The sequence below is a fragment of the Colletotrichum graminicola genome (assembly GCF_000149035.1).
Source record: "Colletotrichum graminicola M1.001 genomic scaffold supercont1.18, whole genome shotgun sequence".
In the NCBI taxonomy this organism is placed as follows: domain Eukaryota; kingdom Fungi; phylum Ascomycota; class Sordariomycetes; order Glomerellales; family Glomerellaceae; genus Colletotrichum; species Colletotrichum graminicola.
In genome coordinates this window covers 548937-562279 of record NW_007361022.1, presented here as the reverse complement: position 1 = coordinate 562279, position 13343 = coordinate 548937, and the positions used below count along the sequence as shown (strand labels likewise).

At 53.9% G+C, this 13343-nt stretch overlaps 5 protein-coding genes across 5 annotated transcripts; 2 read left to right on the top strand and 3 right to left on the bottom strand.

Moving 5' to 3' along the window:
• Positions 1-238: 238 nt before the first annotated feature.
• Positions 239-3083, bottom strand: GLRG_05443 (glycosyl hydrolase family 81; the record flags this gene model as incomplete). The annotated part of the gene is made up of 5 exons (XM_008096128.1): positions 239-255; positions 315-828; positions 881-1179; positions 1233-1377; positions 1428-3083. The coding sequence occupies 5 exons, from the start codon at positions 3081-3083 to the stop codon at positions 239-241; spliced, it is 2631 nt and encodes an 876-aa protein (XP_008094319.1).
• Positions 3084-4467: 1384 nt separating this feature from the next.
• On the bottom strand, positions 4468-5452 carry GLRG_05442 (OB-fold nucleic acid binding domain-containing protein; the record flags this gene model as incomplete). The annotated part of the gene is made up of 2 exons (XM_008096127.1): positions 4468-5261; positions 5326-5452. The coding sequence occupies 2 exons, from the start codon at positions 5450-5452 to the stop codon at positions 4468-4470; spliced, it is 921 nt and encodes a 306-aa protein (XP_008094318.1).
• A 432-nt stretch (positions 5453-5884) lies between these two features.
• GLRG_05441 (DnaJ domain-containing protein) lies at positions 5885-6866 on the bottom strand (the record flags this gene model as incomplete). Its single annotated transcript, XM_008096126.1, has 2 exons — positions 5885-6672; positions 6731-6866. The coding sequence occupies 2 exons, from the start codon at positions 6864-6866 to the stop codon at positions 5885-5887; spliced, it is 924 nt and encodes a 307-aa protein (XP_008094317.1).
• A 419-nt stretch (positions 6867-7285) lies between these two features.
• On the top strand, positions 7286-7822 carry GLRG_05440 (cytidine and deoxycytidylate deaminase zinc-binding region; the record flags this gene model as incomplete). Its single annotated transcript, XM_008096125.1, has 1 exon — positions 7286-7822. The coding sequence occupies one exon, from the start codon at positions 7286-7288 to the stop codon at positions 7820-7822; it is 537 nt and encodes a 178-aa protein (XP_008094316.1).
• Positions 7823-9289: 1467 nt separating this feature from the next.
• Positions 9290-12631, top strand: GLRG_05439 (piwi domain-containing protein; the record flags this gene model as incomplete). Its single annotated transcript, XM_008096124.1, has 2 exons — positions 9290-9609; positions 9688-12631. 2 exons carry the CDS (start codon positions 9290-9292, stop codon positions 12629-12631), a joined length of 3264 nt encoding a protein of 1087 aa, XP_008094315.1.
• Positions 12632-13343: the final 712 nt, after the last annotated feature.

Sequence of the window (13343 nt, the reverse complement as noted above, 5' to 3'; positions counted from 1 at the left end):
CATCGTCGTGGTCATCGTCGTGGTCATCGTCGTCCAAGAAGCACAGTGTCCTGCTCGTCGCGGTCGTTCCCCGTCCCGTCATTAATCGTCTGCGTTGCGAATGGAAAGAAAAACCGAATACAAATGGTGCCACCTCCTAAGCTTCATGTCTCATCCGCCAATCATAAGGGGTTCATAACAATCTCGGTGTTTCTAGTCGGTATAGCATCTCTTTGTGCGCTCCTTCGGGGGTGGGGCATCAGATGTTGCCCATCACTAAATATCGTGGTCAGTAGCCGGACTTCTTGGCATGCGTAGACTAGAACTCGACATACAAGCAGCGTACGTCAAGTACCACGTCAAGCTCGCACCGCCGTCGATCCAGCCGGGATCGAAGTTGGTACTGTTAAAAAAGTCCCACGCGGTCCTGCCATCAATGGTCGCCAGGTTTCCGTATATGATGCCCCTCCAGCCGCCCGCAATGCTGTCCACGCGGCCTCCGCTAAAGTACACGTCCCACTCCTCGCGCACAAAGTCGGGTGTGCGGACAAAGGGCGAGGGTGCGAGGAGGGGGATCATATGGATGCCCTGGATGAACTCGATATTAGCGCCAAAATAGGTTGTGTGGTCGATCTTGTTCTCGAAGAGGATACCGGCCACCTTGTTTCCAATAAACTGGGGCGGCTGCACGACGTTGTCGCTCTTGTAGAGGTAGTAATGCTGGAGTGCGCGTGCGATGATTGAGAGCTGCAGGTTGCTTCTCATCGAGAGCATACCGTCTCCCGAGGCGTCTCCCCACATCTTGAGCGCGTATGCGTGCATCATATCCTCCGAGCTTGACTCTTGGTCCTATTTTTCATATGTCATTTGATGCTCTTCGTGCGCGGACAACGATGTTTACCTTTCCATCGTACGAAGCGTATAGCCCATGCGCCCAGCTGTGGCCATGGTACCAGTCGAAGGCTCGCCACGTAGGGAAGTATGTGTCCTTTGTGCTGGGATTGGCGACATCTCGTACCAGTGTGTTCACATAGTCCCTGTTATTGTTCAACCAGCCCGGGTCCAGGTGAGCAATGGCGGCCGCGGCCAGGATGTGATAACCGTAGTGGAAGTGGTGGTCGTTGTATTGCGTGTTGCCAAAATCAGCGCCGTCGTTGCCTGTGACGTAGGTTGCCGAAGACACGACACCTCCCCAGGCACCTGCAATCCTGGTTAGTCTGAGGACTCGTCTCTCATGTGGAAACACAACTCACTCTCATATACTAATGGAAACTTCTGCTGGTTAGAAGCAAACTTTGCAAAAGCCGCCTTGAGTCTATTCAGACCCGACTGTGCTAAGGCCGGGTCTTGCAGAATGTCATTAATCACGACAATCAGCAAGGCAAACTTGGCAAGAGCCTGAACCCGTGTCAGTGAACATTTTGCAGTGTTATGGGAAGTACACAAACCTTTCCGCTAAAATACATGGAGTCCAAGTCGGACTGGGCCATCATATCTTGGGACACCTCCTGGGCTGCTATCCCGCGGATCACGGCCCGCGCATTGTCAGACAGCATAGTCAAACTACCTCTACCAGGACTCCAGGGGGCAAAGTGCATGTCAATGGGCATGTTTGCTTCGGTCATTGTCCACTGATCAGCCAAGACCGCAGTCGCGATACCCTTGGTAGGGGTCATCATCTGTACCGGCTGAACGGCGTTTCTTGTCGTGGGATCAAATGAGGAGACGTGGTGAGGCAGCGCGAACATGACCAGCTTTCCCCCGGGATGGCCCTCTTTGGAGAAGTTGAAGCTGTACGAGCCTGTATTACCGCTCACGGAGCCAGCCAGCTCGATCGTCGTCGGATAAACACCAGCAGCCTGGTCAAGCAAGGCCTCGCCGTTTCCCGGGTCCTTGGCAACTTGAATGATACCATAGAATGGCTGCGTCGACTGGGCAAGTCCATTGTTGACAACCTGCAAGTTCAGCTGGGATCCAGTGGTTGCATAGGCATACAGCCGCCAGATCTTGCCATCTTCAAGCTGAAAATTGTACTTGGCAACGCCGGGCTTTGGATCCTGGGTTACTCGTGTGACTGTCTTGAAGAACACTCCCGTTTTGATAACCGGGGTCGCGCCTGCGTACCGGGCTGTGACGAAGGGCATCCCTTGAACGAGGGGAAATGATACAGCAGGCACAGCTTGGGCGTTTGGCTTCAAGTGAACCGTTGCAGAGAAGGCCGTGATGTTGTCGACTCCAACGGTGGTGTCTGAACCAAGCTCCTGGGCGCTGATGACCATTGATTGAATACCTACCGGGTTGATAAAGTAGGCCGCAGCACCAGAAGGCTTATTAGGCCCAAAGACACGCTGATTCGCCTCGACGTGGGAAATGGTCATACCGAAGCTCGCAGCGGCCCCTCGTCCTGCTCCCCATGCTATGCTGTAAGGGTAGGTGTAGGTCGGCGCAGTCTGGTCCCCCAAGAAGAAGTTGGAGAAGAACTTGTTTGTCTGGAGCGGTGAAGTCGACGTGATGCCCTTCCTCGGAACGGGATGGTCGCTGCGAGCTGGAATAGAGCCAGGAGGCGCCATCGTGGCGATGGGCTCTGCAAAGATATTTCCAGATGGCATTGTCGCAGATGGGATTGGCGCAACTGTTGTGACTGGCGATGTTGAGTCGATCAAGCTGGTAGGAACCGGAATACTATTTGACATAAGAGGGCAAGATGTTGCCTTGCCAGAGGTGTCCAGACTACTAGGAATGAATCCGGTTGTCTGAGGAATCTTGTCAGTCAAGGAGGGTAAAATTATCACTGTTCCTGTGGGATCTGCGGTGGTAATAGCTGAGATATCGTCGATGGTCCCAGAGGCTGATGCTGAAGTTTGCTGCGCCCCTCTCGTAACTTTGACTGTAACGGTGAAATTCGCCGTTTCCGTGACGCAGGTGAGATCACGTCGGTCGAGTAGCAAGGAGCGGACGTTCAGCTGGCCAACAATTTCCGGGCCTGGGTGCGCGGGGTGAAGCCGAACGTGTTGCTGGTGGGATAAGGCGTGGGCACTCTCGCAGAATAAGACCTGTATCAAAGTCAGCCCTACGATCGTCATTTTCAAGTGAAGGCCCGCCATTGCGGGAGGGAATGGTGGTGAGTTTTGTTTTCTTCGTTTCGGCGAATGTGTATCGAGACTTTCAAGCCCAACTCTGGCCCCTGGTACGTTATAGAGCGTTGGGAAACGAGGAAAAGTTTCTCGACTTGTTAGCAGGAAAATGGGGCAGTGCTCCTAGGTTAATATAAACGGCCATATTGAGAGCTGGCGGATCAATAATGAAAAACATCGGCGGCGTTGTGGCTCCTTGACCCGCATACCAGAGCCCAGTGCATGATAAGTTGAGTGGTTACCATGCAACACGAGAGTGCAGGAATGTGGGTGTTCCAGGAACAATAGAGAGGTCTCACCTGTTGGGAATGTAGAGCGTCTTACCAGGGAACTCAACCAAGTTCGAGAGCAAAGCGGGCAGTGCAATAGGGCAACGAGGGGATTAGGTACTGAGGAATCGCGATCAGCGTCCGTGATAAGTCTGTCATGTATCGGTATCGTTGAAAGACACAACGCCTCTTCCTAAAACTAGGTGGTGACGGTGAAAGAAAAGAAGAAAGAAAAGACGATACGAGGGGCGTGGCATAAGAAGGAAATTGAGTGTCAGCTGCTAGTTCAACGTAAAGTTACAAGTGCTTTTGATGTTAGGGCTAAGAGATGAAGAAGCTGCGACGTGAAGGTAGTCCGTACACACACGACTAATGTTGAACCGAGTGACCCTCTTTGGCTGACGCGTGCTTGCCCTTGGCGTGGGTACCCTTCGGCATCCAAGCTGCCGTTAAATAGCCCTGAGACAATATTGAGGAAAATATCCAATGGTAAGAAAGAAATCGTGCAATCGACAGAGCAACTGGTCACTTGGCCCCAATTGCGATCAATGACATCCAAGTGGGATTAAGAGTCGTTAACAGGAGGTAGTTTGTCTCTTCCGGGGGCCAGATTGCCAGTCATGGAGGGAGACGTTGGGCCATTTGGCGAGGCACTCAGGCCAGTGACGTAGGTACTGCCTCCCATGTCCAGCTGGATAGGGGTGGTATTTGCAACTCCAGGTCATGTTCGAAAGGCCTGTAGAGGTTCTCTATTTGATCAGCGACGATACCCTTACATTGACATGCAGACAATCATTTTGGCGCAACCAGGGCTTGCCAGTTTGTTACCTGTCTGTCAGTCAGACTCTTGGCATTTTCTTGGCAAATACCTGCGCTAAGATTTGGCTTGGTAACAAGAACATGATGATAAGAATCAAGGTGAAGTGTGTTTTTGCGAGAGAGCAAAAGATGCCACAGGGCCGAATGAAGCTTTCGAAATTACCGGTTGGAGTATAATCATTGTTTGAAACATCAACCTCAGCGTCACCCTCGGGTATCAAATACAAAAGCCACCTCCAGAACGCCAATACCATCCACATCAACTGTCAACGTCCCAAGGTGTCGACCTTTTCCCTGATGCTGTCATCGAGGACCTGCCGCAAGAGACCGCCGGGTACACCTGTTCTTCTATCGGAGCTCCTGGCCCCGGACCTCCTCAACTTATGGATACGGTATCTATCATCTTCTACGGTCGAACCCATAGCTGCAGAAGCCAGCAAAGGCTTCGGCAGTCTTTGCGATTCCTTTCTCAGCTTGTAGGCGCGGTATTGGTCTTCCTTCGCCGTCGTCGCCATGGCATCGGCCTTTTGCCGCATCTCCTCTTCCACTTTCTTCCTCTCCGCGCGCCTTTTCTCCTCGTTGTCGTCACCTGTGGTACCCCCCATCTCTTCCTTCTTGCACTTCTGTATTTGCTTCTGGCTGAGCACCCACGGCTGTAGAAGCACCTCGTTCCGGAACCGTGTACGGCGTTCCCATAGCGCCACCTCCTGCTCCGTGGACTTGAGGATCCTGACCTTCTCGACCCTAATTTGCATCTCCTCGCGGAAGGTCGCGAGCCCCCCCTTGACGTCGACGACGCTGCCCACGTCTACGTCGACGCAATCCGCGGGCGGCTGCGGCTGCGGCCTGTTGCTGCTGAGCCATCCTCTCGTGTCGGGTTTCGGAGCACTCGCGTCCGACGGCGGCGGCGTTTTCAGCGCGACAACGCATTCGATGCAGGCCCCGCTGCTGTCGTCAACCGTGTAGATGCGCCGGCCCGGGAAGTCATCAATGGCGACTACGATGCCGACGATGCGCGCCCATTTGATAGGTAGGTTCTTGTGAAAATAGAAATTCTGGACTGCAAGACCAAAGGGTTGTCAGCATGAACTCGCAATACCGTGCCAACTTTCGCTGCGGCATACCTTCATATTCGGGCACGGATTCCAGGGCGTGGATGTCGGATGCGTGCAGGAGACACCATGTGTTAAACGTTGGGGAGAGGTGAAGGCAGTATCGCGGATAGAGGCCTGCAGATCGGTCGCTCGTCATGGCATGGTCCGCCTGAATCAGATGCGCTCTATCTATCCAGATCTGACCATGACCTTGATAAGGAGTTGCTACGAATTACGGGTGGTTCGTCGTGAGACTCGAGGACGCGTCGCGGCGACGTAGTGTGGCACTGGGGAGTTTACTGGTGAATGGTTGACCTGGGGACGTGGGTGTCTTTCAACACAACGCTAGGTGGTGCCCCGCATTGTGGCGCTAGGCAGCATGACAGGTACCTGAACCACCATGCGCCTAGATTCGGTTTCAAGGGAAGAAGGGAGAAAAAAGAAGGAAAAAAAGGCCGAAGAGCGCGGCCATTCTTGACAGTCAATTCATTTCAACTCCGTCATAGCCATTAGGTCGAATCCAGCCTTTCCCGTGGTCCCTTGCCTATTGTAACCCAGTTCCCAAGACGCCAAACCAACAATGCCAATTCTACCGCTTCGATCTTCGGCCTGCCTTCGTGGTTTTACTCTCCTCCGGCTTGGTCTTCTTCAATCGCGCAGCCGCTGCCTGGAAGGCTTCCTCTGACGGCTCTTCTTCCTCGACAGCTCTCTTCTTCCCCTTCCTCGGCTGACTGGTGGTTCCGTATTTAGCGGCGAGATCATCCAGGAACCCAGCACGCTTCTGCTGATTACTCTTGATGAGCGCCGCCAGGTTATCTTCGCCGGCGTCCTTTGCCCTCTTCCTTCCCTTGGTCTTCTTGTCGCCAAAAAGTTTGTCATGTACGCCCAGTTCCTTGGCGTACTCCTCGGCCTCCTGCGCCTCGCCCTTTGCTGCTTTGACACGGGCCGCTTTAGACAGTCTACTCTCCATCGTGTATCGCTTGAAGCGCGGGACATCTTCGTTGGCAATGGCCTCGTCAATGATCTTACGGAAGCGCTCGTCATCCTCGAGGACGTCGCTCAACATAACGGTCTCGTAGATCTTGTCCATGTCGCCCTTGTGCTCTTCATAGGCAAGCAGGACATCGTCCTTCTCTTCGTCGGAGCCTTTGTATCTTTTTGCGAATTTCTCGATTGCATCTGCAGATATCGCATCGCGGAACTGTTCGCGGTAGTAGTCGGACCAGTTGAAGCCTTCAGAGTCGACAATCGACTCGGAAGTTGAGCCGGTGGTATCGTAGCGCTTGCGTCTTGCCGGGTCGGAGAGGATGGCGTATGCGAAGGCAATGGACTGGAATTTTTCCTTGGCCTCATCTCTTTTGTCGTCTGAAACCTTGTCTGGAAGGGGAGAAACGTCAGCTACGACGCAAGATGCGAGCACGCCTTGATAGCTTACCTGGGTGGTTTTTGAGTGCTGCCTTCCGGTAGGCTGATTTGACTTGGTCGGCCGTGGCCTCACGCTCGAGCTCGAGAATCTCATAAGGGTCGATCACAGGGGGATCGCCGTCAACGAGGTCATCGGAAGAAGACATTTTTCCAGGACTCGATGTTGATGTCAACGAGGTGATGAAAGATGGCAAGTGGGAATGACTGCAACGCGCTCAAGTTGGTAGAGACGCGCCAGCTAGAGTGGGAGTAGCGCGACGGCCTGTTGCGCCAAAACCACCCAAAGGACCGTGCGCCACGTGGGGGTCTTGAAAGTGGATCATCGGTGGGACGGGGCGTACAGCACCGATACCTTAATCCAGAGGCTTCTCTACCCCTCCTACGCCGACCTGGTCGTAACACATATCTTGCCTACTTAAGCTTGTATGCCAGAAGTATACAAACGTATCGACAAGTTTGGAGGAACACGAACACAACGCATAGAACATCAACCCCTGCCAGTCGTCTCATATACCAGGCAGGCACTTGCAGCGCTCTCGTGGCACGCTTCTCGAACAGCTCGAAGATGACATCAGAGGTCGATGATATTCAGCGTGTGTCGATAACGCCCGGCGACCACTCAGCGTATCTTCAATATGCTCTCTCACTCGCAGAGAGGTCGCCACCCAAGCCTACGAACTACAGGGTTGGGGCTGCGCTTGTCAACCCTGCCAACAATTCGATTGTGTCAACGGGGTACACATTGGAGCTTCCTGGCAACACACATGCCGAGCAATGCTGCTTCATTAAACTAGCCGAGAAGTACGGGGTAGCCGAGGAGGAGCTTAATTCGGTGGTCAAAACACCTCTGGTTCTTTACACCACCATGGAGCCTTGTTCAACCAGGCTCAGCGGAAATATGCCTTGTGCCAAGAGGATCCTCCAGCTGCGGCCTCTCATCAAGGCTGTCTACGTTGGTGTCCAGGAACCGGAAAAGTTTGTCAGGGACAACACCGGGCGGGGCGCTCTTGAGAGGGCTGGTATCGATTTCGTTCACATCAAGGGTTTAGAGGGCGAGATCCTGAAGGTAGCTACGGCCGGCCATATCAAGAATCCGTCATGAGAAACTTGCTGGGGCTGTCGTTGGCCAAGCCCCCCCCCCCCCCCCCCCCCCCCAAGTGGATATTCATCAATACCTGAGCTGCCAGCGTTGGCAAGTGCAACAGAACGTTTGCTTTCATTCACGGCATACCATACTTGGTGGATTCTAGGGCGACTGGCTTAACAGCAAATGAGTCAAACGGCTAGCGACTGATACCACTCTTTGCTGGCATGCAAACTCTGCTCTGACAGGAAGAGAAGGAAAACAGATTGCAGACATCACAAATGCGGGTACAATTGGCATTGACATGCAAGGGAAAGGCAAACGGAGCAAGCGGCGTAGCAATCCAAGGGGTCGGAGAATCACGGCGGGGTAGGGCCAGAAGCCAGAAACTCTGTGTTGCGGTTGACCAGAGAGGGTCTGTTGCGTTCCGTCGTCCACAGCCAGCGCTGTTCCTCCATACTCAGTCTGAAGGTGTTTTCAAAAGTGCAAAGTAATGCTCTAGGAATTGTTTCGCACAGGCCCGTCGTACACAATGAGTACCTTATGATGAGTTGTGAGGGCTGTCAGCCTGATAGCTGGTGCTAGGTAGATGAAAATAGCAGAGGCAGCTGTGAGAGGACCTTGCAGCAACTGTAGGGTTTCCTATAGACCCAAAACAATCCATAAACCAAATCTGATCGTAGCAAGAACACCCATTAGTGAGAGGGGGATGTCTTGCAATCATTTCATCATTATTACATGGGCCAATTGGGAGCCTATCGGAACAGCTGGGATTGTCCATGCAGCTCACTCACCGTCTTCGCTCACGCACCCATGGACGATGGACGGCAATCACATGCGAGTGTTATGCGGCGTTTCTATCCGTATGTTGTCATCTTTACCGGGTGTCTACAGTACGCCGGCAAAACATCAATCATAGCAACAGCTGAGGACCCTGGCGAAAAAGAAAGAAAAAAACAAAGGAATGGACGGTCGCTCTCACACTCACCGTCGTTGAGCGCGGCCTTTTTTTTTTTTCGTTCTCCACTCGAGTGCTAAGATAGGTACCGCAGTCAAGGCAGGGAGGGTTGTGCGCTACGCCAAATGCTCTGAACTTTAGCAACTTATTGCCCCTACCCGGCACCTACCTACTACATAGCACATCCCCGGCCAATCAGCCGCAGACTCGCTGCAGTGAACGGCCTCCCGCATTTTTACCCATCTTGACGCGCTTGTTTGCAGCCGCGTCATTGCTAGCAAACAGGCTTCTGATCTTCAATCCAGTGTTTGGGTTTGGCGGTGGTAGACTTATGCGCTCCTTCCTCTTCACATGAGGCGGCTGATTAAACGATATCCAAAGCAGATATATCGACGTTTCCACGCCTCAGCTCAGTTGATCCTTCCACTAAACAGCACCCAATCGCTTGATACCCCTGCTCTGAATCTCGCCCGGGTCGCGATTTTATGCTTCGTTGGACCTTTACTCATCTAATTTGATTTCATCCAATGGCGGACTATGGACGTGGAGGCCGCGGCCGCGGCCGTGGCGATGGTGAGAACCGTGGCCGCGGCCGAGGTGGTGGAGGAGGAGGAGGAGGAGGAGGAGGAGGATTCCGTGGTGACCGCGGCGGCGGTGGCGGGTTCCGTGGTGATCGCGGCGGCGGTGGCGGGTTCCGTGGTGATCGCGGCGGCGGTGGCGGGTTCCGGGGCGACCGCGGCGGCCGTGGTGGTGGTTATGGGGGAGATCGCGGAGGCCGGGGCGGCGGTGGTTTCGACCGTGGTGGCCGAGGTGGCCGTGGCGGTGGCCGCGGCGGTCGCCCTCCTCCGTTCGACGGCGAAGGTCCATTCTACGGGCATGTTCACCATCACGTCCTTGACACATAGGATCAGCTAACAGGTGATAGCCACAACATGCCCTCTATTCCCCAGGCCGACAGCAGCATTACCGAGCTCGAGAACAGGATCATCAAGTCCCACCAGGCCAAGGACACCGACCTTGTCAAGAAGATGAGCAGCATGACCATCACCGATGCAAACGCAGCCGCTCTTATGCCCCGTCGTCCTGCCTACGGTACCTTGGGCAACAAGGTTCTCCTTTGGGCAAACTACTTTCGCTTGACAGTAAACCCTAACATTATCTACCGATACAACCTCGAGGTTCGCAAGGGTGAAATCAAAGAGAAGGAGCCCGTCAGCACTGAAAAGGGTAAAGGCAAGGCTAAGGGGAAACCGCAGGGCGGCGGCGGCGACGGCCCTCCCGCCACGATTCCCGCTCGCAAGTTGAAGATCATCCTTCAACATGCTATCGAGGAGCTTCGAAGACTCGAGCCCGGCGCCATTATCGCCACCGAGTTCAAAAGCCAGCTCGTCTCGCTCAAGAAGCTCAAGTTGGCCGTTAACCCTATCGCCGTCATCTTCAAGCAAGAAGGATCTGATCGCCAAGAGTCGTACTTGGTCACTATCGTTGGCGAGACGCAAGCTCCTTTAAACGACATGAAGGATTATCTGAAGACCATGATCGACAAGAGTGACCCGGACGAAGCTCATTTCCCCAGGTTCGCGACCTCTGTGGATGCTCTTGGCGTCATTCTCGGCTACGCTCCACGGAGTAGTGAACAGGTCACTGCTATTGGCAAGGGCCGTTTCTTCCCGTGGGGTCCCGGAGCAGCCACCGCCCAGCTTGGCTACAATGACCCGCTCACGGCTATTAGGGGCTACTTCCAGAGTGTCAAGCTTGGCACTGGTAGGATGCTCCTGAACGTCAACGTCACTCACGGCGTCTTCAAGACCCCGGTCAACGTCAGTGAACTTTGCCGTTGGTTCAATGTCGCCGTTTTCGGTCAGGGCGATCCAGTCGCAGCCAAGAATGCTCGAATGCGCCTCCGCACTTTGTCCAAGTTCCTGGCTCGCACTCGAGTCTTCGTCAAGTTCCGTGACTTCAACAACAAGGAGATCACAGGTAAAAAGACCATTCTCGGTCTTGCGGATAGATTCGACGTGTCCCAGCCCGTCCTGGGCAGAGATGTGCTCTTCCAACCCGAGTTCAATCACGGCGGTCCTCGAGAGGTCAAGTTCAACCTGCAGGCGCCTGAGGGTAAAGACAAAGTCATGGGCAATAAGCCGCCCGGCTTCTACACCGTCGAGCAGTACTGGACGTGGAAATACGGCAAAGCTCCCGACAAGACCATGCCCCTCGTCAACCTTGGATCGCGCGAGAAGCCCATGTTCTTCCCTGCCGAGCAATGTACCATCATGCCTGGTCAAGCCGTCCGCTCAAAGCTTACTGGCGACGAAACGACGGTGATGCTCGACTTTGCTTGTCGGTCTCCCTTCGCCAATGCCATGTCCCTGACGGTCGACAGTTGTTCGGCTTTGGGCTTTGACACCGACCTGCTCAGCGGCTTCGGTCTGGAGGTGGACAAGAAGCTTTTAACGGTCATTGGGCGCGAGCTCACTCCACCTCCTGTGTCCTACAAGAACAAGGACATTACAGCCAGAGCAGGTTCCTGGAACATGAACGGTGTGAAGGTCGCGAAGTCTGGACGGAAGATCGATGCCTGGACTTGGGTGCGCATCATTGACGATGACAAGGGCTCTTATGTCAGTACCGATGACGTGGGACGTATTGCCGGAAACTTCTCTCGGTTCCTTGAGACTAGCGGCATTCCAATCAACCAACAAACGGCTGCCACGCCACGCGAGATCCACGTCCGTCATGGCAATTACGACGTGCCCATCGACAACTGGTTTGCCGGCTTGAAACGACATCTCAAAGGTATTACCAAGAACTACTTCTTGCTTGTCGTCCTTCCACGTCAAGACACAGCACTCTACGGCACCATCAAGAAGCTCGCAGATACCCAGTACGGTATTCACACAATATGCGTGGTAGAGAAGACCTTCATGAAAGACAGCCCACAAACTTATGCCAATGTCGGACTCAAGTGGAACTTGAAGAACGGAGGCGTCAATCACATTGTCAAGAACCCGATCGACATTATCAAAGCCGGCACGACCATGGTTGTCGGATACGACGTGACTCATCCCACGAACATGCCGAACGATAAGAATGCTGCGCCTAGTCTGGTCGGGTTGGTGGCCAGCATCGACAAGGATATGGGACAGTGGCCTGCAGTGGCGTGGGAGCAGAACAGTCGCCAAGAGATGCTTGGTGATGAACTGACCGGCCACTTCGAGGATCGCCTGCGCCTTTGGATGAAACACAACCAGAACAAGCTGCCGGAGTACATCGTCATTTACCGTGACGGAGTGTCCGAGGGTCAGTTTACACAGGTTCTCGAAATCGAGCTGCCCATGATCCGCAAGGCGTGCTCTAAGCTTTACACGGCCGGCCGCAGGCCCAAGTTATCGATTATTGTATCCGTCAAGCGCCATCAGACCCGGTTCTACCCAACTTCGGAGCAAACCATGGACCCCAAGTCACGCAACATCCGCAGCGGCACTGTCGTCGACCGCGGCGTCACCCAGGCCCGCTACTGGGACTTCTTCCTCACGGCGCATACGGCCTTGAAGGGAACCGCCCGCCCGGCACACTACACAGTCCTCTTGGACGAGATTTTCCGCGGAAAGTACGGCGTCGGCGAGACTGCCGCGAATAATTTAGAAAAGCTGACGCACGACCTGTGCTACTTGTTCGGCCGAGCTACCAAGGCTGTCAGCATTTGCCCGCCTGCATACTACGCTGACATTGTATGCGAGCGTGCCCGTGTGCACCGTCCTGAGCACTTCGATGCACCGGACACAGCCTCGACAATTAGTGGTGTATCGGGGCTGACCACGGGCAGACGCGTGCATGAGAACTTGAAGGACACTATGTATTACATCTAAGGGAGAAATGCGCTGGATATGGCGAAAACAGATTGGATCATCATGCAGCTTGGAGAGATGGCGCGCAGAAACCAGAAATACTACACAGCAGTCACGTGATAGATTGAATCGAATTCCACTCAGGAGTAATTGAAATACATACCGTAGAATCTTGCGACTCAAATTGAATTGATAGCCATGCCGTGCCGTGCCGTGCCGTGCCGTGTCTTTAGAGCCTCTGCTGCACCCGTGTCCGGGGCGGGCTTCGTTACCGGCACCAATAAGGTGGACGGTCCTTCTATAGGCTTCGGTTGACGTCAGTGGGGCATAGCGAGGGGCAGCATATGTACCGGGTACCTAAGTAGGTAGGTATTACTGGTGGCGGGGTAATCAGACTGCTATGTAATAATTGTTGGAGCTCGACACTTCGTCATGCACTACTACTAACATAGTATCCGTACATGTTAGGTATGTCCGAAAAGCGCTCCGTCCCACCAGCTTCAATTCCCGAACCCATTCCCCGCTGCAACTTCTTCGTAACACCAGTTGCACGCAAACCCGTTGCTTCTATGAACACCTCCAGAGCTCTACAGAGAATCAAGCTAGTTCAAAACATACTCTCAGCTAGGCCACTAGGTGAGGTTCAAAAGCCCTGGGTTTGTTCATGTCCATGTTGAGAGCGTGTGCACTGACTCCTGTCAACCCCGTTAGGACGAATCAGTCAATTTGCAAC